Below are 21,697 nucleotides of genomic sequence, written 5' to 3' on the forward strand. Positions count from 1 at the left end.
CCTGCTGCCCACACTCTCCCCCACCACTGAGCGCAACCAGCCGAACCCATCTTGAGATGAGCAGGAGAATGCTGGAGAGGAGATGCCCCGGGAGAGCCAGGATTTTTTTGGGACTCAGAAACCTGATGACAGCAGGCTGGAGAGCCAACCCCAGTCCTGCCCTGCACTCCTAAGCCCAAGTCCCAGCCAGAAATCTAGACCAGGACCTAAGAGTCAGATCCTCTGGAGGAAACTTTAATATGTAAGTACCTATCATTACAATTTACTACTTATTAATTATTATTGGTGATGTATTTGAATTAGGAGCAACCTCTCTCCCTTTTGCTGTTTGAAAATGGCACCAATCATAGAACTGAAGTATTTTAAAAACTGATTTAAAATTAAAAACAAGATAGTTTTTTCCCCAAAAGAAGAGGACCTGGCACCTTGGCATCCTGTTCAGAAAAGTTCTCTTTCAAACCTTCAATCCCCTATGCACTACTGCTTCTAAAAAACCAAAAATGTGTGTTCACCCTCACACAGAGGAGAGGGGACCTTAAACTTCAACTAGACTGTATTTTAAAAGAAAAAGAAAAAGAAAAAAAGAACGGGGAGAGGGATGTACTATAGGCTTACTTGAAGGAGTTAACAGAAGTAATGACAATAATAATCAATTTGCAGTACCCGGTTACATTTTGAGTAGAAAAGGACAGGCTAGCAGTTAAAACCATGTCTAAAAGTTAGGACTCCTGGATTCTAATCGATTTCCTGCTCTCTCAGACTTCTAGTATGACCTTGAGCAAGCTTGTTAACCAACCTATTCTTCAGTTTTCCTCATCTGTAACTGGGGAAAATAATAGTTCCCTCCCTCAGAAAGGGCAATGATGCTTAATTTATTAACATTTCTCAACAAGTTTCATTGAGATCTGTGGCTAGAAGACACTACATACATGAAAATTATTTTAAACTCTTGCATGATCTAAGCCAGTAAGGGAAACAGACAGGGCTGCTAGTTCAAATCAGAAAATACAGTTATAAAATTGTTTTGTTATTCACTATGTTTTTGTGCCCATGTAGAATCACACAGCATTCCTAAGCTTCCTCAGAGCCACGAGTTCAACATTAAGCTCTTCCTGTGGGAGTTTGCCTCAGTTTCTGCTAGGTAGCAGCATTCTTTAAAGAAATATCAAGCATGCAAGATATAATAATAAAAAGAAAATCATTAGGATAAATCTGGGGCCTAATAAATTGACCTGGTCATTTTTATAAAAGATATCACTAATGGGGGGGAATACATTTAGTTGAAATGCTCTGCAACTGAACTAGACAATTTTTATTTTAAAAACAAGCTTAAACAGCAAAGACCAAGTGAGATAATATTATGGATGAGTAGGAAATTTAAAATATTCCATTCAGCGTTTATCCAAATGTACTTTAGAGCTGAAAACATATACTTTAGTAGGACTGACGCTTAGACCAACAACGTACTTTTAATGTTGCAGTGATGCACTGAAAAACTTAAATGGTGCAAGGTCAGAACATGTCCATGGCAAATCAGATGTCACAGGAAGAATGGCCCTGGAAATGTGAGAAGGGCTCATGCTGTCATCCTCCCACAAATAGTGAATTGTTGAGGAACACACCCCTTCCTCAGGTTTTCTTTACATTTTAAAGAGTAGAAGCAGTCTTACAAACAAGATTGTATCCCATACAAGATCAGATGGCCTTCCATCTAGCTCTCTCTCCAGTGGAAAAAAAAAAACCCTCAGTTTTTTATACTGTACATCTGAACTGGAGCCAATGAAATGTACCTAATCTGGATGAGACACTATAATATCTCTGCATTTCCACAAAGGGTCCAAAAGCCTTACTCTAAATATCATATTTAAAGCCAGACAGGTTCCATGGCCTTAAAGTTACTCCGGGACACAATATTTTACAAAGCGTAAAGAAGGTGTAATCACCCTGTCAAAATCAGAAATGCCCCAAACAGCGATAACAACGAGCATTCCTCAAAATTTAAAGATGCAGATCATCATATTTACAACAAAAGAACAGAGGTGTTAGCATCTTTAATCAACTGATTCTTAAGCTATGTCTACATTAGCACTTTTGTTGGCAAAACTTTTGTCGGTCAGGGGTGTGAAAAAACAACAACATAAGTTTCACCGACAAAAGCGCTGGTGTTGACATCACTATGTCAGCAGGAGACGTTTCCCAGTCAACATAGCTACTGCATGCAGGCAGGAGAGCGCTCTCCCGTCGGCATAGAGCGGCTACACGGGACACCTTGCAGTGGTACAGCTGTGCCACTGTAAGGTCTGCAGTGTAGACATAACCACCCCACTTGGTCACAGTACAGCAGCACGTCTTCCTCCAACAGATAGTGGAAATGCAGGTAGAAAAAGGAGAAAGCATGCTCAGCTGACTTCTATGACTGAAATCCCTGGTGATGGGAACTCAAGTGTTCAGTTTATACTGCTTTCAGTTTTTAGCTTACCACAAATTGCTTGGAAAAGCCATTTACTTGGAGTCTCATCCAAAGCCCATTAAAATCAATGGGAGTCTTTACATTAACTTCAGTGGCCCATGGCTCCTTCTGTACCATGCAAAAGAGGTAAATGTTAAGACACAGCTAACTTTAAAAGCCTTCCCTTTTGCTACTTGGTATCACATTCTGTTTTCTCTTTCAGTTGCAAGTTACATTTCCTGACCTAGTTATTGGTCCACATTTTCAGCAAGAGGAGGCAAAGGCCAGCCTGCAAAGGTATAATTGTAAAGTCACTGCATTTGCACATACAAATGAGACAACTGCACCTGCAGGATACTAAAAATAAGCATAAAAATTCTGTGCAAATTCCAACAGCCACCTGCTGAAAACATGACCTATAAAGCAGAAGAGAAGTAGACATTTAAAGATACTCACTTCATTGTTACAGTACAGTATCTATAAGAAAATGATCATATTTTCTACAATACTAATTCCCTCCCCCTAAAAGGAGCCTAGCTTCTCCCAAAATATTTTCTATAATTTCTAGATTTTATAAAGGACAGAACCTTCCTTAATATTTACACAGGGTGAGGAGAATCACACCCACACACACAGGCCAGTTGCTTTTGTATTGGACTCCAGCATGGTGTCATTTAGGAATCTAGTGTACCAGGGCCCAGCTGGGCCTCCAAACTCTTCTTGGCAGTGGGTGGCATATTACCAGGGTGAGGGAAGGTTGGTCAGCTGGTAAAATGCTATTTTGATATATTTGGCCAGGCCATCCCTGTAATACCAGGACGCCTGATCAGCCATGTGAAAGGCATTCACATTTGCAACAATGCTTCTTTGTTGAGCTGTCTACGAAACAGTTTCGTGTAAATTTAGATACCTTGACTGCTCCCAAGAATGGAGAATGCTGACAGAACGTGACAGAGCACAAACTAACGAAATCACAGAGAAAACCAACGTCTTGGATTTGCTGTACACAGGCTAGCCAGTAGAGAAAATTTCGAATTCTTTGTGTTGTGGAATCAGGCTGAACGTTTTTTGTTTTTTTTTTTGTAAGTTAAACTTTAGATCCTCTAACCCTTTAATATTTGTGCATTCCAGAGATAAGTTATTTTACAAACTAAAAAACCCTCACCATTCACAGTTTTATGAACGAAATTTTTGATGTATAAAGTTTATTCATCTCCAAACATGACTAATGAATGACATATCCCTGTAGTGGAGGATGCCTAACATCAGAAAGAGGCTTTCTGGCCTCTCAAGAGCTGGAAATGCAGCACTCAACATACACAATCTGCGTGTAAGTACTGTATCTTCAATGAGCAAGCAGGTAGTTACCCAACAGGAAGTGCCATATGCTGTTGCTGCACATTAGCCACAGGAACTGTGATAAAGATTTGGTTGTTTAATCCATCTGTTCTATTTTGCTTTGACCCTGTCTACACTGACCACCTAAAGACTGTGTCTATAAATGTGGTTCTACTTCAGACACTTAAGATCTACCTTCCCAGCCTTTATAACTATATGACAGTTAAAATCCAGTTTAACCACAGCAAGGTTAATTCTCCATTTGGTAAGCACGGATGGGGGCCAAACTGTAATAGAATAACCGGGCTCTAAGCCTAGTTAGTGACCTACACTAGAACAGTCTCAACGACGAGTCCATGGATGGGTGCTGGTCCCTGAGTATTCCTTGACACAGTTTAGGAAGGCAGCAAGCCAGTCCCTGGTGTCAAAAAAGCTAAGAAACACTGGGCTAGAACACATTTCGTTAATGAGGTTGCAGCACAGTTTGGCCTCATTCAGGCTGGCCAGCCAGATCATGTTTCGTAGCTGCGGAGTTTCATGCAGCTCCACAATACATTTTGTGCAAATCTGCAATACATTTGCAAATAAACACAAGCTCAGTCTTTAAAAACTGTGTGGATTTCATGCTGTTGAAAGGCAGCCTTACTGAATGAAGTTCTGTATCTACAGCAGGGTAAGCTTTGCATACAAACTGCCCTGCCAGCCTGTCTCAACCCTAATCTGAGGGAAACTTCCTCTGTGGGCATGTGACAGGGGGTCTGTCCCCTAGAGGGCAGTAGGACTGAAGGGTCATCTCATCTATCTCATAGTGTGGCTCCCCTTTAAGGTCTGGTATCCAAGGGTCAAGGAAAATGACAAAGGCAGATATGGGGAGAGAGGAAGCGGACCTGGGGGAATAGGCTGTGTTTGAGGAAACCCTGTGTTTCTATTCCTTTCATGGCCCGGGACAAGGAGCCTTGTACAGAGAGTGGGGCCAGGCTGTCCTCCCTGCCATCCAATCAGAATCAGCTCTAGAAAAGATGGCTGTATATATGCTGCATCTTCCCTCAGATGAGAAACACACCAAACAGAAGGCTGCGTGCTGAACCCTTTGAGCCTGGGGAGGAGACAGGTACCAGCTGAAGGGGAGAAACTTGTTGAAAGCCACAGCTGGCCTGAGGTAACAAGCACAGCCAACAAGGGGACCTGTGCCAAGTAAGGAACAGCGTGAGAGAAAACCTCAGCCCCTAGAACGAGAACCCCTGAACCGGAGGGGAGAATCTCTGTGTCAAGACCAGAATCTCCAGTCTCAGGAGGAGAGCGGGATAATCACTGGATCTGAGGAGAGCCTACAGATCATGGAAGCCAGGACTGAAACACAAACAAACAAACAAAAACAGAATACACACACCAAAGAAGGAGGGCTGAGAAGACCCCTAGTCCTAAAAGGGAGCTGAGTGCTTTGGGGGAAGCTAAACCCCAGGAGAAGGAGAAAATCGCTTAAAGACTCCAGAGGGAGAGCGTATTATTTCTGAACCCCAGTTGAGGAGTGAAAGGAAGTGTGCCTGCTTGGCCAACAGGGGGTGCTCAACAGGGCAGGCACTCATGTTCTATGACAAAGTAATGGGGCCCTTCAATCTCTATGGTTCATGAGGTTCTTGGCTTCTCTGCTGAGTCTGCCACCTAATGCAAAGCATGTGATGAGTTTATGATGTGGGAACTGGAACAGAGACTCACTAAACATCCTTTACAGGGGCCACCAGTCATCAATTGGATGGGAATAATTGTTAATACCTATCAAATTTGGCTGAATTCAGAGAGGTGACCTATAGGCAAAAGGCTCTGAAGCTCATTAGCATCTCGTAAGGCATCCAATCCCCCCATATGTGCTAGGGACACATCTTCAAGAGTGAAGGCTGTTTTCTGGAAAGGTACGTTTATTAAAACAAGGTCTGAGCTTTTTGGAGTTTGCACAGACAGGATTTACCACTCGGTGAACACAGGCAAAATCTCCCAAACATTGCTCTCAGTCTCAAATACACTCAGTCTGGCAAACCATGTTCTTAAAAGACTGCTCCCCTTAACCAAGGTGAAATAAGAGGTCTGTACTTATCTGAGTAATGAGGGATGAAAGGGGTGGAGGGAAGAAGCATGCAAATTTATCCTCTGTGACGAACAACCCATACGGAGAGACATTTTTTTTGTAAACTAGCATCAGAACGTTGGGTATCAGGATTCCTGAGTTCTGTTCCTGGCTCTGGGAACAAACTATGATCTAGAGGTTAGAGACAGCACAGACAAATGTAACAATGCCAGTTTGGGTCATCTGCAGGGAACAGAACCCAGGACCTCTTGATTTAAAAGTCTGAGCCCTGACAAAATAAAAATTAGAATTAAACTTACATTTTTGTTGACTGATGCCTCAATTCTGTACTTTTAGAACCACAACATATGGCATATACTCTCAGCGATATACTACATATTTCTTTTTTGCTGAGCTTTCAGGAAAGGATATGAATCAGCAAAGTGAAGAACCACCACGAGTACAATGTGTTGTGTTTAGCAAAATTCAGTTTTAATAAATCAGTTTTGTTCTAGTTCTCTCTGAGCTATGTGACCCGTTGCCCTTCTATGTTTTTACATTCACTTTTCACTGTACCTCGTTATGTAACTGTTCCCTCTAACTTGGAAATTTCCATGGCGCACAAAAGCTCAAGTGATTATGTTTTTCCTGGTCACTAAGGTGATTTTTCACTAACTTCTACTCCGTGTTTTTTATAGTTTTAATCGCAACGTCTATTAGGCTTGCTGTGGTTAGGCTGATTGATTTGTTTGGACTAACTGAATGCACTTTCCAATCTCTGACTGAAGCAATAGCTTCAATTACATAAGTTTAGACTAGTTTAAGGATGCTGGGAGAATAGGTACAGTATTTTTTTCACTGCACACCATGTTCTCTTTATCCTGCAGTTATGGAATCTGGAACTGTTTTACCATGGCAAGCATCTCTTTGCATTCTACAAAAATAGATCTGTCTTTTCAGAACATACAGTATATTAAAAATAGGAAATTTGTTCTCGAAGATTACCTTCAGAAATAGCTAGGTTGCAGCCTGAACTGTAGTGTTTATCCATCTTTGGCAGCAGCAATGGCAGATGTAATTTTTTTTCTACCCATAGCACGACTTACTCATGATATATCCTCAGCCTGTTCTTTAGCAGTGAAAGCTATTGCTGGAACTAACCACAAACCACAGAATCCAAATTTCTTACAGAAGCCTAGATTTACTATGTAAGGAACACCAACTAGGACAGGGATGGGCAAACTTTTTGGCCCATGGGCCACATCGGGGTGCGAAACTGTATGGAGGGCCGGGTAGGGAAGGCTGTGCCTCCCTAACAGCCTGGCCCCTATCCGTCCACTCCCTCTTCCCACCCCCAACTGCCCCCCTCAGAACCTCCCACCCATCCAACTCCCCCCCCCCCACTCCTTGTCCCCTGACTGCCCCCTACCGGGACCCCCACCCATAACCGCCTCCCGGGATCCCCCCCATCAAACCCCCCCATTCCCCATCCCCTGCCCTCCCCCCACCCCGAACCTCTGCCCCATCCAACCGCCCCCTGATCCCTGTCCCCTGACTGCCCGCCAGGACCCCCTGCCTCTTACCCATCCCCCACCCCCTTACCATGCTGCTTAGAGCAGCATGTCTGGCAACTGTGCTGCCGGGCCAGAGGTAGGCATGCTGCTGCTCTGCAGGAGTGCGCAGCCCCTCCGCCCAGAGCACTGCCCGAGGGGTGGCGTGGCTGCGGGGAGGGGGAACAGCAGAGGAAGAGCTGGCGGTGAGCCTCCCCGGCCAGGAGCTCAGGGACCGGACAGGACGGTAGTTTGCCCACCTCTAAACTAGGAGCTCACAGGCATTCACAATCTGTAATTTTACTCATATGATGAGATTCAGAGAAGCTAAATCCTGGACCCTTGATTAGATTATGAAAGTATAGCCTAATATTTTTATATTTGTGTGTGTGTATGAGCAATTGTGCAAATGCCTGCATATGTATCTTAGATCATCATCATTTGATTAAATTATAAAGTTAATCCATATTAGGATCTCACAATTTGTGTAGAATTTAACAAAACATCAAATGTGTCAAGATGAGTCTCTCTCTTCTTACTTTTTTTGCTTTTGCTACAACAAAAGGTTACTGTGTTTTACCTTGGATCATGTTTCATTTTGAATGGACAACAGAGCAAACCCACAAAGTTTCTGCAGCCATGCAAGGTAAGGTGGTCAATCATGTTTCAGGCTTCAGGGTATAATCTCATCACCTCCAAAATCAAGGCATTTCCCTTCCCCATGTACTGTACAATTTTACACAATTGTCTAGTTGCATTATGGTTTCCCCCTCTCCCCATTTTCCTCTGAATTATCAGGTATCTGACATGGCCAGAGGCAGGATATTAGACTTGGTACAGCTATGGTATGATGTGGCTTGACAATCAGTCTTCAAATTTTCATCAGTTTATACCTGGCATAATCCCTATCTGGGAACTACATCCAGTACTAGTGAGAGGGTGCCTTCCTCAAATAGGTCTTTTTATCTCTAACTTCTAAAAAATCAGGATTACAGCAACCACCTCCATTCATCTAAATAGCAAGCACTTTTAAAACCACTAGATTGGAATTTAGTAACAGGTTTTCATGAAGAGCATCCACCCAATAGATGTATTAATGCTAACATTTGTCTATTCTAAAAATAAAAAACCCACTTCTTTGGTTCATATGAAGAGATAGACATACCTGTCTCCTTCTGTCTTTTAAAATGGCAGTAGAATCAGAAAAGGAACAGCTTAGAATTAGTAGGGGAAGCAAAAGTGGATGGGAACCTGGGAGGCAGTGACCATGAGATGGTCGAGTTCAGGATCCTGACACAGGAAAGAAAGGAGAGCAGCAGAATACGGACCCTGGACTTCAAAAAAGCAGACTTTTACAACCTCAGGTATCTGATGGGCAGGATCTCCTGGGAGAATAACATGAGGGGGAAAGGAGTCCAGGAGAGCCGGCTGTATTTTAAAGAATCCTTATTGAGGTTACAGGGACAAACCATCCCAATGTGTAGAAAGAATAGTAAATATGGAAGGCAACCAGCTTGGCTTAACAGTGAAATCCTTGCTGATCTTGAACACAAAAAAGAAGCTTACAAGAAGTGGAAGATTGGACAAATGACCAGGGAAGAGTATAAAAATATTGCTCGGGCATGCAGGAGTGAAATCAGGAAGGCCAAATCACACCTGGAGGTGCAGCTAGCAAGAAATGTTAAGAGTAACAAGAAGGGTTTCTTCAAGTATGTTAGCAACAAGAAGAAAGTCAAGGAAAGCGTGGGCCCCTTACTGAATGAGGGAGGCAATCTAGTGACAGAGGATGTGGAAAAAGCTAATGTACTCAATGCTTTTTTTTCCTCTGTCTTCACGAACAAGGTCAGCTCCCAGACTGCTGCACTGGGCAGCACAGCATGGGGAGGAGGTGACCAGCCCTCTGTGAAGAAAGAAGTGGTTCGGGACTATTTAGAAAAGCTGGACGAGCACAAGTCCATGGGGCCGGATGCGCTGCATCCGAGAGTGCTAAAGGAGTTGGCGGATGTGATTGCAGAGCCACTGGCCATTATCTTTGAAAACTCATGGCGATCGGGGGAGGTCCTGGACGACTGGAAAAAGGCTAATGTAGTGCCCATCTTTAAAAAAGGGAAGAAGATCCACTTCCTGGACACTACGGTGCTAATAAGCAATGGTCACATAAACACTACCCTATATCGGAAACCTACTGACCGCTATGCCTACCTACATGCCTCCAGCTTTCATCCAGACCACACCACACAATCCATTGTCTACAGCCAAGCTCTACAATACAACTGCATTTGCTCCAACCCCTCAGACAGAGACAAACACCTACAAGATCTCTATCAAGCGTTCTTACAACTACAATACCCACCTGCTGAAGTGAAGAAACAGATGAACAGAGCCAGAAGAGTACCCAGAAGTTACCTACTACAGGACAGGCCTAACAAAGAAAATAACAGAACGCCACTAGCCGTCACCTTCAGCCCCCAACTAAAACCTCTCCAACGCATCATCAAGGATCTACAACCTATCCTGAAGGACAACTCATCACTCTCACAGATCTTGGGAGACAGGCCAGTCCTCGCTTAGAGACAGCCCCCCAACCTGAAACAAACACTCACCAGCAACCACACACCACACAACAAAAACACTAACCTAGGAACCTAAGCTTGCAACAAAGCCCGCTGCCAACTGTGTCCACATATCTATTCAGGGGACACCATCTTTGGGCCTAATCACATCAGCCACACTTTCAGAGGCTCGTTCACCTGCACATCTACCAATGTGATATATGCCATCATGTGCCAGCAATGCCCCTCTGCCATGTACATTGGCCAAACTGAACAGTCTCTACGTAAAAGAATAAATGGACACAAATCAGATGTCAAGAATTATAACATTCATAAACCAGTTGGAGAACACTTCAATCTCTCTGGTCACGCGATTACAGACATGAAAGTTGCGACATTACAACAGAAAAACTTCAAATCCAGACTCCAGCTAGAGACTGCTGAATTGGAATTCATTTGCAAATTGGATACAATTAACTTAGGCTTGAATAGAGACTGGAAGTGGCTAAGTCATTATGCAAGGTAACCTATTTCCCCTTGTTTTTTCCTACCCCCGCCCTTCCTCAGATGTTCTTGTTAAACCCTGGATTTGTGCTGGAAATGGCCCACCTTGATTATCATACACATTGTAAGGAGAGTCATCACTTTACATAAGCTATTACCAGCAGGAGAGTGGGGTGGGGGGAGAGAAAACGTTTTGTAGTGATAATCACCCATTTTTTCATGGTTTGTGTGTATAAAAACATCTTCTGTACTTTCCACAGTATGCATCCGATGAAGTGAGCTGTAGTTCACGAACGCTTATGCTCAAATAAATTGGTTAGTCTCTAAGGTGCCACAAGTACTCCTTTTCTTTTTGCAAATACAGACTAACACAGCTGTTACTCTGAAACCTACAACAATCTGTAACCTGCTAACTCTCCTTTGTTTTACAGATTAAAGTGTTAACTGCCCACTTCACCTTGAATGGTTTCTTGCAACATTTTAACTCCTTATGTGTAACAATCTGTTCCAACTTGTATTTAGCTGTGATACTCTGAGTACCTTTCCCAGACCTGAAGAAGACCTCTGTGTAAGCTGAAAAGTTTGACTCTTTCACCAACAGAAGTTGGTCCAATAAACGATATTACCTCACCTACCTTGTCTCTCTAAATTCCAAAAACTCAGAAAGAAGTTGTGACCACCTTAAACCAAGCTGGGCTCTAAATTACAATAGAATACAATGAAGTATTGTTCTCACTTCATGCCATGACCAGCTTTTTTGCCTTTAAAGTCCTCAGCCATGCAGCCAGTAATTAACATCACCCATTCTTGCTGGTTTTTTAAAATAAAAAAAAGAGTCTTGTAAGAAAAAAAAGAAATGACTCTTCAGTAAAAAGAAAATGGATAGTGTTAGCAATGCATATATTTTCTCTATACATTTCTATTGTCAAAGACAGCAGTGGAGTAGCTGCAGACTATTCATTATATAAACAGACGTTTGCCTTCTCTGGTAAACTGGAGGACTTCAGTGACAGATACATTGCAAGTGACTATATGTAAATAAAGCAGTTCTACTTCGAATAGTTTGTGGTTGATTTATAAGTGCACATTTCCAAGAATACGATTAGCATTAACTGGATTTGTATATTGGATGGAAAGTAAACAGCTCTAGGGAAAAGGGAGAGTCAACTATCAGAGGACGCTCACCCAGACCAGAACACAAGTTTGTGTATATGGCACAGCTCCAAGGTTTAATAGCAAACCATAGTACAAAATCAAAACATCCACTTTCTTATGCCACTGACAATGTATCCTCCCAAAAAAAGACTTCAGAGGAAAAAAGTAGTTATGAAGAAATAACAGTGAGGGAGAATGAGATGAAGAGGTATAAGCAAAGGAGAAAAGCTACACAAAATTTGAAAGAGAGTCAAAGAGGTGTAGAGATACAAGAAGACACTTTTAGATGGCAAAAGATAAGACTCTTGTATGAAGAGGGATAAGGGTGTTAGAAAGCACAGCAGATTAAGCTTGAAAAGAAAAGAAAAAGAAAGAAAAAGGCTGGTGACTGATGAGCAAAGAATGGCATGAGTAGAGAATGGAATGAGGAAAAAGTCAATGAAGTAGGCTGAAACAAGGCAACTTTAGGACAGTTTTCAGGTAGCCCCTAAAATAAATGGGGAGGCAGTAAAGTTAAGTATTTGGTGGGGCTGAATAATGTTTTTATGACAGGTTTCAGAGTAGCAGCTATGTTAGTCTGTATTCACAAAAAGAATTCATCGAATGCATCCGATGAAGTGAGCTGTAGCTCACGAAAGCTTATGCGCAAATAAATTTGTTAGTCTCTAAGGTGCCACAAGTACTCCTTTTCCTTTAATGTTTTTATGCTTCTTTGAAAACAATATCTAAAAAACAGGCAGCAGCAGGATTCTGAACATACAAGAGACATAAAATCTCAAAATACAGTATTCACTTGAGAAAGTGCCAAAATGCCAATCAAGAATACGGACGCCAACTTCCTGAAGTTAGAGGCGTTTGTATCTGTGATTTTGGTCTGGACCCAGCTCTCAACATTTTTAGCAATCTGCATGTCTAACTGGGAAGGAGGAGAGGGGAAAAACAACTAATTTCCCCCATATTGTCAACAGTCCTTAAAGTGGTCTGAAAAAAAGCATGTAGGGATCTGTCAGTCTGGGAGCAGGCAGTTCGGTAAAGTGTTTGAAGTGCACCTCCTCGGTAACCCAGCTCAATTTTCCCCCTCTTTTTACCTGTGTCAGCCACCCCCCTTGCAACACACCTCATTATAAGCACTGTCACAGCTCCAAATGACATCAATAACATATATTTATGAGTTGTAACAATTTCTAGAAAATGGACATTTTAACATTCAATCTCAATAATATGAGTAAAATAAAATCCAGCAGAAAACATTAATAAAATTAGCCAACACAGACTAAATGTTAAAGCTTGGTCTGTTGTTGCTACTGAACCAGTCACGGAAGCATAGCAAGCTCTGCCTGTTAGTTCTTAAAAAAAACCTTTCAGACATAAGACAATTGACTTTGGTTTAAATTCAGAGATGGCAAATCATAAAAAGTGATTCAAGTTATTGACACATTTACACTTTAAAGCAGGGGATAACGGACATTGCATTGGAACATCCTATATCCTGTTTAGTGGCTCTAATCAGCTGCGGACAGAGATCTATGAAGTATCTGTTTGACTGATTTTGAATTCTGGAAAGAGACACTTCCTACAGAGCTTTTCATTGCCTCTGTTTAAACAAATAAAATATTTAAGTTAATTTGTTACACATCAACACACACATATATCCCATGCTATCAGGTGTTCAAATGAAAAAGTCTGTTCTGAATAATTTATTTCTGAATCATCAGCTAGCTATCTCAAACAAATCCAAGAAAAGACCTTCAAAATTTCATCAAATATATCATCCACATTTTTACTTTAGAAAAAAAAAAAGTCCTAGCTGTTAAATTACAGACTGGCACGAATACATGTATTTTCTTGATCACAATAATAAAAGTACTACAGACTCCAAATTTACTCAAGACATGAACATAACAATGAGCAATTAAGCATAAACCCCACAGAGAGATCAATGAAAAAAATTATAATGCTATTGTGACCCTAACCCAAAGATTCAGTGAAGCAATATTTAAAAATATATACAAATTTAACTCAAATGTTACCAGCTGATGAGAAACCTAATTAAGCAATATGTGGTTACTTATTTAATACGAGCTAGATTCCAATATAATTCTAAGGCTGTCAAATGATTAAAAAATATAATTGCAATTAATCACAAGATTAAAAATAGTAGAATTGTGATTAATCGTGACTAACAGCACTGTTAATAATAGCATACCAATTTAAATTTATTATAAATATTTTTGATGTTTTGCTACATTTTCAAATATATTGATTTCAATTACAACACAGAATGCAAAGTTCACTTTATATTATGTGTACTGTAAAAAAGAAACAAAAGAAATAGCATTTTTCAGTTCACTTCTTACAAGTACTGTAGTACAATCTCTATTGTGAAAGTGCAACTTACAAATGTAGAATTATTATTATTTTAAATAACTGCATTCAAAAACAAAACAATGTAAGACTTTAGAGCAAGTCGAAGCATGAAGGGGCATATGAATGTTTAGCATATCTGGCAACACTTGCAACACTAGCTACAACAGTGCCATGCAACCATTTGTTCTCACTTTCAGGTGGCATTATCTCCCGTAAATGTAAACAAAATTGTTTGTCTTGGCGATTAGCTGAACAAGAAGAAGGACTAAGTGGATTTACATGAGCTGAATAGAAAAATACTATTTCTTTTGTTTATCTTTTTTACAGTGCAAGTATTTGTAATAAAAATTAATAATTTAAAGTGAGCACTGTATACTTCGTATTCTGTGCTGTAATTGAAATCGATGTATTCAGATTGAATAGTCCCTTAACTCACTGAGTAGATCAGATTTTGTCCTTAATAAAGTAAATGAGAACTTGTTGGATATAATTTAGAAAAAATGCTAGTTTAGAAATATATATCCACAATCCTCTGTCTTAAGCATATTTGAAATATGAAACGGACTTGCTAAGATAATTCAAGTGAGTCATGAAATATTGTTTATAGAAATGGAATCTTTTTGCTGTGATTTTTTTTAAATAGAAATCGGATTTCTCAGAAATGCCTGTTACGTTTTCCCCTCTTGCATCATGTTTCCTTTGCCTGCCTCCCTCTCAAGAATGACAGACTATAAAAGTATTTGTAAATTAGTTTGTTATTGAAGGAATCCAGTGAGGGTAAAATATAATTCCAGCAAGGACTAATAACTATATTTATAGTTTTATATATATAGGGCCACTCTTTTTAATGGTCAGGGTTTTTTCATTTGCTATTAATGGGATGCACTCATTTCTAACCTTAAGACCTGGGGAAAAAATGATAAGATTGGGTAGAAAATTTTAAATTACATATTATATATTACATATTATAGCGATGGTTCACTTTAGAAATGCATAGCTAGAGAACGTCCACTGTGTTGAAAATGCACAAGAAATCTGGACAAAAGATGAGAATCGAACAAACAGGGTGTTTCAAATAAAATACCATTAATTAAGCAAAGTGAATGCTGCTTCAGAAGGATTCTCATGCTCTCTGTTTTGCATACCTTCCAGTCACATTCTGATCTCACTTAGAATTAAGTCAGTAAGGGCAGATGTAATGAGGTAGAACTTGACCTTGTATGCTTAGTATATGCTTGGTTTTGCTTTAAAGCGATATTTGGATTTTTTTTTTCTAATTTTGTACTAAACTGAGAGTGAATTATACTAACATGCTGTTAAAATAAAAGATTCCAAGGTTTGCAAAAACATTGCAAAGGAAGAGATACCAAATCGAAAACCATTTCCTATCTAAAGAGAATAAAAATTCATAATGGAAAAACAGGTTATTTGGTTATCTAGATAACTGAATTATAAATGTTTAAAAAAGAGCTGCAGACTTAAAAATTGAGAATCCAAGCTCAGGTTTCCTGCAGTTGGGTGGAAGAATTAATCTCTTTCAAACAGATTGTGACTACACAGAGTAGCAGTCACAATGAGAAAACTGCAAAAAGAACTTTATGACTGGTCTTTATTTTATGAAAACTAATTTTCATGAGTCTAATCCTAAATTAAAAGCATCTGCAGATTTCCCCATAGTAAATATTGCTCATAGCAAACCTGGTGCCTTGTAGTTATATCCAATACTAGCATTTGTTTGGAGATAACAACAACATGCTATAATTTTAGCATGTAATGTGTATGGCAACAGAGAAAACTTTCAAAATAATTCTAGCATAAAAACCGGAAGGCTGAATGAGTGAGTGTTTGCCTTCTATACCTCAGGAGGCCCTGAACTGAAGTTAAAAAGGCTGGAATTGAATTTGAGAGCTCAATTTTAGACTATGTGCGGAAAGCAGATTACACCAAAGAAGGTGAGCACAGGTGCAAGCACAGTGAGAAGCTGGGAGGTAAGAAGGGGAATATAACAAGTATCATGACTGGGTTTGGATGCATTCCATTAATCAATAGGTAAAATGTCTGTGTATGAGTATCCCAAGATCAGATCTTTTAAGTTTTACAAAACGAAGAGGGAGCTCACCTGCCCATCTTTCCCCAGTTCCATTTCAACGATTGCAACAGGGGTGTTTATTTGGTCGATGTGTCTTGACTGCGATTTCAAATCCACTCTCCAGTTCACGTTTTTCAAGGTGTTGTCCCACCGACTTTGATTTATCAGACTCTCTCGAATTTTTGTTCTGTGGTTTTTCCAAAATTCTGCAATGACTGCAGCCTGATCTGCTGTGATACCTCCCTGCTTTTTGGTTTGGGCAGTAAGAAAGGCCTCCAGCTGGTTCAAATCCATGTCTGCTGAAGCTACAGACTGGGGAGAAAAAAAGAAAGAAAAGCCTGCTTGAATGTATTTTTTGACAATCTAAACAATCTACAAAAAGAGCGCAGCCATACATTTTCAAAGTTTTATAAAAGTCAGTTTGTAGAAGAATATGGTGGGCAAATCTAGGAACCCTGCAAAATCCGTTCAATTGACTGTTGTGTGCAACTTTCTCCCTACACTGGAAGGGCTTAGTCCCATAGGGAACCGTGGTGAAGGATTAGGTAGCACATACAGCAACAGTGTGTTCATGGAGGAGAGTTAGGAATAGTGGATGGAGGTTTTCTGTTAAACAGAAGGATGGAGGAACGTACAGCGTTTTCCCCAATCAAGACTGAGACAGATGGAGAGACACCCTGATTCACTAGGGTGCTCACATTACTGCCACTGTGCTCTCAAAGCAGCTCCATCTCCACATCATAAGACAAGAGACCAAGACTAGTAAATATTGCAATGGTGGGTCTCCTTGTGGAGGTAGGTTTGCCATCCTTTTGGAACCTGCATTTTCACTGTAAATAAGGCAAGTCTTCAAAGTACACAGTAAAAAAACAAGGTAAGCTATTCCATGTGTTCTTTATGTCCCCAAAATACTTCTACCTTCATTCCATGTACTATTTAAAAGTGTCCTCATGGTAACAATTACACACCTATGAACTAATTTTTAAACTTAACTAAGTATTATTCTGAAGTTCCAGTGGATTCTGTTTCATATACTGTGTCTGTGTGCTGCAAGGAAGCTCCACTTGGTTATTTAGTCCTCCTCTCTACACTGTGACAGAAATGACTATTCAAAAACCATCTCTGACAGATGTTAAGTCTGACTTTATCTCCAATGATGACCATTCTAGAGCCTCAATTTTTCATTCCCTAACTGTTCTGACTGCGGAGCATGGATTAGTGTTCACATCTCACTCCACATCAGTACCCAGCCCAGGCCGGGGAAGCTAATGATCCAACCATCAGACCAAATTTGGTGATGAATCCTGGTCATCTGCTACATGAGGCACGTTGCGCATACACTAAGACGACGACTGTTAAGACTGCCATAGCGTTTTCCCCTAATATTTAACCTAAATTTTCTTTTCTGCAACTTCAAACAGTTACCTTTCGTCTTGCCTTCAGTGACAAATGCATATAACTGATCCCAGTCTTCAAATACCATAGAATCAATTACAGAATCATAGGACTGGAAGGTACCTCCAGAGGTCATCTAGTCCAATCCCCTACACTCATGTCAGGACTAAGTATTATCTTTATGGAGATAAAGGAGAGAGTGAGATGAGACTAAAAACCACTATCCTCAGTTTTTAACCTCTATTGACAAGTCTAATTTCCATGCAGTTTTATTCTTGTTGCTTTCTTCATATTCTAGCGACACAATCCTGGAAGGTGCTAAACACTGTTGAGGTCTCTCAGCACCTTCCAGGATGAGACCTAATTTGTCTGTTCCTTTTAAAAAATGCACTGCCCAAAACTGAACCAGTGTGCTTACTGGGGCCTAAACAATGCTGAGAAGAAAGGAATAACTATCTTGTTTCCAAATTCTAATCCAGCTCAGATATGGATACCTTGTGTGGTTTTGGACAAGTCACAAACTATGTAACTCAGCTTCTCCATCTGTAAAGTGAGGATAATAATTATGTACTCTGGAGAGGTACAGCAAACTAGTTAATATTTTGTAAAGCCCTTTGAATAACTATTAATTTCCCCTTCCTCCCACCCCCTTTTCATCCTTAATAGTCTGGGATCAGAGGAGGGTAGGTTCTGCCAGATGCTGGAACTGGACGACAGAGGATGGATACTCAGTAACAGCCCTAGTCTGTTCATTTCCTCCGATGCACCTGGCATTAGCCACTGTCGGAAGACAGGATACTGGGTTAAATGGACCACTGGTCTGACCCAGTATGGCCATTCTTATGTTCTTATGCTGCTCAGGCAGGGTTCGTTACTTTCTTACAGATTGGCTGGGTGTAATAGTAGATGACAGTCAATCTAGAATAATTTTAAATTAGACTGGCTGGCAAAAGAAATGAAAGGTTTATGTATACCCCAATACAAGAAAGGACACACACGTTATAAAAGGTTCTGGATAATGGTTGTCTGCTACCCACAACACATACAGCCAATAGCAATGCTTACATCTAAGTATATACACCACATACTCCATTGCCTGTGTATTTTTCAGGAAAAAAAACCCAGTTGTATCCATAATGGGATTCTGTTTTGCCTGCTAGAATAGAAAGCATTTTTCTGAAGCTTTCACAATTTTTTTAAAGAAGGCAGCTATACCACAGATTTCTCAAACTGGCCTACCCCTTGTGTGATTCAAAGCAATGGCAATCTACATTAGACAGGACTGCTCTGCTGTGTTATGACTCCATCTTAATTATAAGCCTTAGTCAGATGCTTCTAAATGAAAAAAAGAAAACAAAACCACCCTTCAATATGTCTAGTACACATCTCTAATACTTATTTCTCTATTGCGCAAGATTTTGTTTGCTTTTATGGCAGAGATATTTATCTCAATTAACTCTAATGGTCCTGTAAGTAGAAAAAAGAGCACCAGCCTTCATTTGCCAAAACAAAAATTGGTTTCAGATGTCTTTTTTTTTTCCATGCAGAAGACTGTCAGTTAACAGGAGTGTGAAATATTTTCTGTCATTTTATCAATATGAAAAATATTGTGTCTGTGCAAATGTGTGTGTTACCAGTTATCTGACATTTGTGTAATTTTCAAGGTTTTTGAAAAATTTAAAAATTGAAGAAAAAAACTCCATCATGCAGAACCATGCTGACACCCTCACATCGGTCGTCAGGAGGGCTGGGACCCTTGAACCCACAGCACACTCTGCTACCACTTGAGCTAACAGAGCAATCTGGTAGCAATAGAAAGCTGGTATCTGCGGTGCATACCTGCCACTAGAGGAGAATGGAGAGAGACATTTTGCCAGTTTCACAGCTATTTTCTAGACACCAAAAGAATGCCGATGGCTCAGCAATAATGGGTTCAATTCCGGGTTCTGTAGGGGAGCGTGGTTTAGTGGTTAGACCTTTCAGCGCCATTCCCCCCCCATGCACCCCAGCCTCTTAGTCCCCTTTTGCCATATCCCCTCCTACCCTCCTCCCATCCAAGCTCCTGCCCCCCCACCCCTGCACAGGGCAACTCTCCCTGACCTCTGTACTTCACCTTGCTGCATTCCAGGCGGAGGACCACTAAGAGCACAGAAGGGACTCTCAGTTACTGTGTCTGGTGCCACAGCAGCTCATGGCAGTCAGGAAGCACAACTGCAGGGAAAGTCCTGCTCAGCTCCTGCTGCCCTGGGATGGAGCATGTTCAGCATAGGTAGCGGGTATAAAAGGACTGGGAAGGCTAAGCCTCCCCTGGCGCAGCCACTGCTGACCCGCTGCCGGACACCTGGACCATGGCAGCCCCGCCTGTGCTCCGCCTCTTCCCCTCCCTGCTCCGCCCCTTTCCCCAAGACCCTCCACCGCCACCTGGTAAGTCCCTCCTCTCCTCCACTCCACCCCTCTCACCAGATGTCCCCACCGCTTGCCATGTTCCTCCTCTCCTCCACCCCCAAGAGGCCTCCCCACCCGCCATGTCCCTGAGATCAGTGGCGGGCCTCGCAGGGGAAGGGGTGGAGAAGAGGAGGGATGCGAAGAGCGGTGGCGGGGGGGCCAAGTGTGGAGGGGGCCTGGGGCAGAGCGGGGCTGGAATGTGGGCAGGGCTGTGGGCAGAAGAGGCGGGACCACAGGAGGAGGAGGCAGGACAGGGTGCTAGCCTCCCCCCAGGGGAAGCTTCATCTGCCATCCATGATATTCAGCTTATCTGTGGAGATGGTACTTGTGCAATCTGATTGACACACATATGCTGTGAGCGGAATCTAGCATGGGAGCTGTGTGGAGAACATGAAATGCAATTACCCGAGAACTCCAATATTTCAAAAGTTGGTTTTGTTCCAGTTTGGAATACAAACCAAACCAGCTCTATTTAACATGCTCAGTGCAGATGAACTCTTCAGAGAATTTAGCCACTAAATTAACAAAACTATTGAGCAGGTACAAACAGATTTTTCAAAGGTTTATATTTTGACCAGATTTGGTCAGATTTTCATGCAAATAGCAAGAAACATATCACTGACACCAGGGAGACTCCACTGTCTAATTCTGAGTTCCTGCTCCAAGGCATGGAGGGGCTAGACCTTCTCAACAAAACAACTGTAGAAAAAAAAAGTTTTTAACCCTGATAAAACATTTCCTCCAACCTGGTTCTCTGAAATGGCCCAACTGCTTTAGATTAAACTTCTCCCCTACCACCATGTCCCTTCCCCCATCAAAAAGAGAAAAGAAAAGAAAAAAGCCTAAGGCAGATACCTGGCACTGGAATTTTCAACCCAAATGGTTTACATTTGGCAAAGTTGTAAATAATTGAAAACAAAAGGTCTGATAAAACAGCAGACAACCTTATCTGTAGGCAGCACTTCTTGCACTATGATTTATGGACTCTTTATGATTTGTTAGCGATCAATTCTAAGTCAAATTAGAACAGTGCCACAGGACTGAAAGTTGGCATCCAAGACTGAGATGCTAATAAAAAATAAGTAGAGTTCAGTTTTGGTGCCCGTTCCTCACAGGAAGGGACTTTGCAGTGAAACTAACTACTTTGTCAAGTTACGCTTTGCCACAAATCAAGGGGCACAGCAAAGAGCTCCTAAAAAGAGCAAGTTGAAACTTGCTAAACTGGTCCATTTCACTGCAAAGTTCCTTACTAAGCTCAAGATGCAGTATAACTGGGACTTCGCTAAAGTGGGTCCATTAGAGAGGAAAGCTTATTGCTACTTTTACAATTTTAAAACACAAGGACAATGGGAAATAAATATTACAACTTACAGAGCACAGCTAACTTGTTCACATTGCACATATGGTCTGTATTTTGACTGCTCGTTATGTTTCAATGTAAATTATATTTATAACCCCATGTTTTCATATAGTCAGTGCCTGTCAGCTACCATAAACACTACAGTATGAAACAAAGGAAGAAAACCAAACATCTTAAGTAGCAATCAAACTATATATATGTGCAATGTGGACAGTTAGCATTGCTACGGGAACCTTAATTTTTTCCCCATCCCAACTGTACTAAATTTGCAACCATCATGAGGCATTAACTTTGTGGATTTTTTAAAATTAATTTTGCATTTATCAGATGCATTATATAACATAACATTTCTGTATATATTCAAAACGAGTAAACATCTGAATTTGGAAACAATCGATCCCCCAAAACTTCTTTAGGTTTACAACTATGGA

General features: G+C 41.0%; 1 protein-coding gene across 7 annotated transcripts in view; it reads right to left on the bottom strand.

The window, feature by feature from the left end:
* Positions 1–21,697, bottom strand: part of COMMD1 (copper metabolism domain containing 1) — a 149,222-nt gene that overhangs the window by 80,138 nt on the left and 47,387 nt on the right. For 6 of the 7 annotated variants that reach the window (XM_077814060.1, XM_077814059.1, XM_077814062.1 and 3 more), the window contains exon 2: positions 16,097–16,378. In XM_077814060.1, the coding sequence (XP_077670186.1) occupies positions 16,097–16,378 (282 nt within the window). Of the gene's footprint in view, positions 1–16,096; positions 16,379–19,300; positions 19,408–21,697 lie in introns of those variants that run through there. The other variant, XM_077814065.1, reaches the window with a different exon arrangement.

The sequence above is a fragment of the Eretmochelys imbricata genome, chromosome 3 (genome assembly GCF_965152235.1).
Source record: "Eretmochelys imbricata isolate rEreImb1 chromosome 3, rEreImb1.hap1, whole genome shotgun sequence".
In the NCBI taxonomy this organism is placed as follows: Eukaryota; Metazoa; Chordata; order Testudines; family Cheloniidae; genus Eretmochelys; species Eretmochelys imbricata.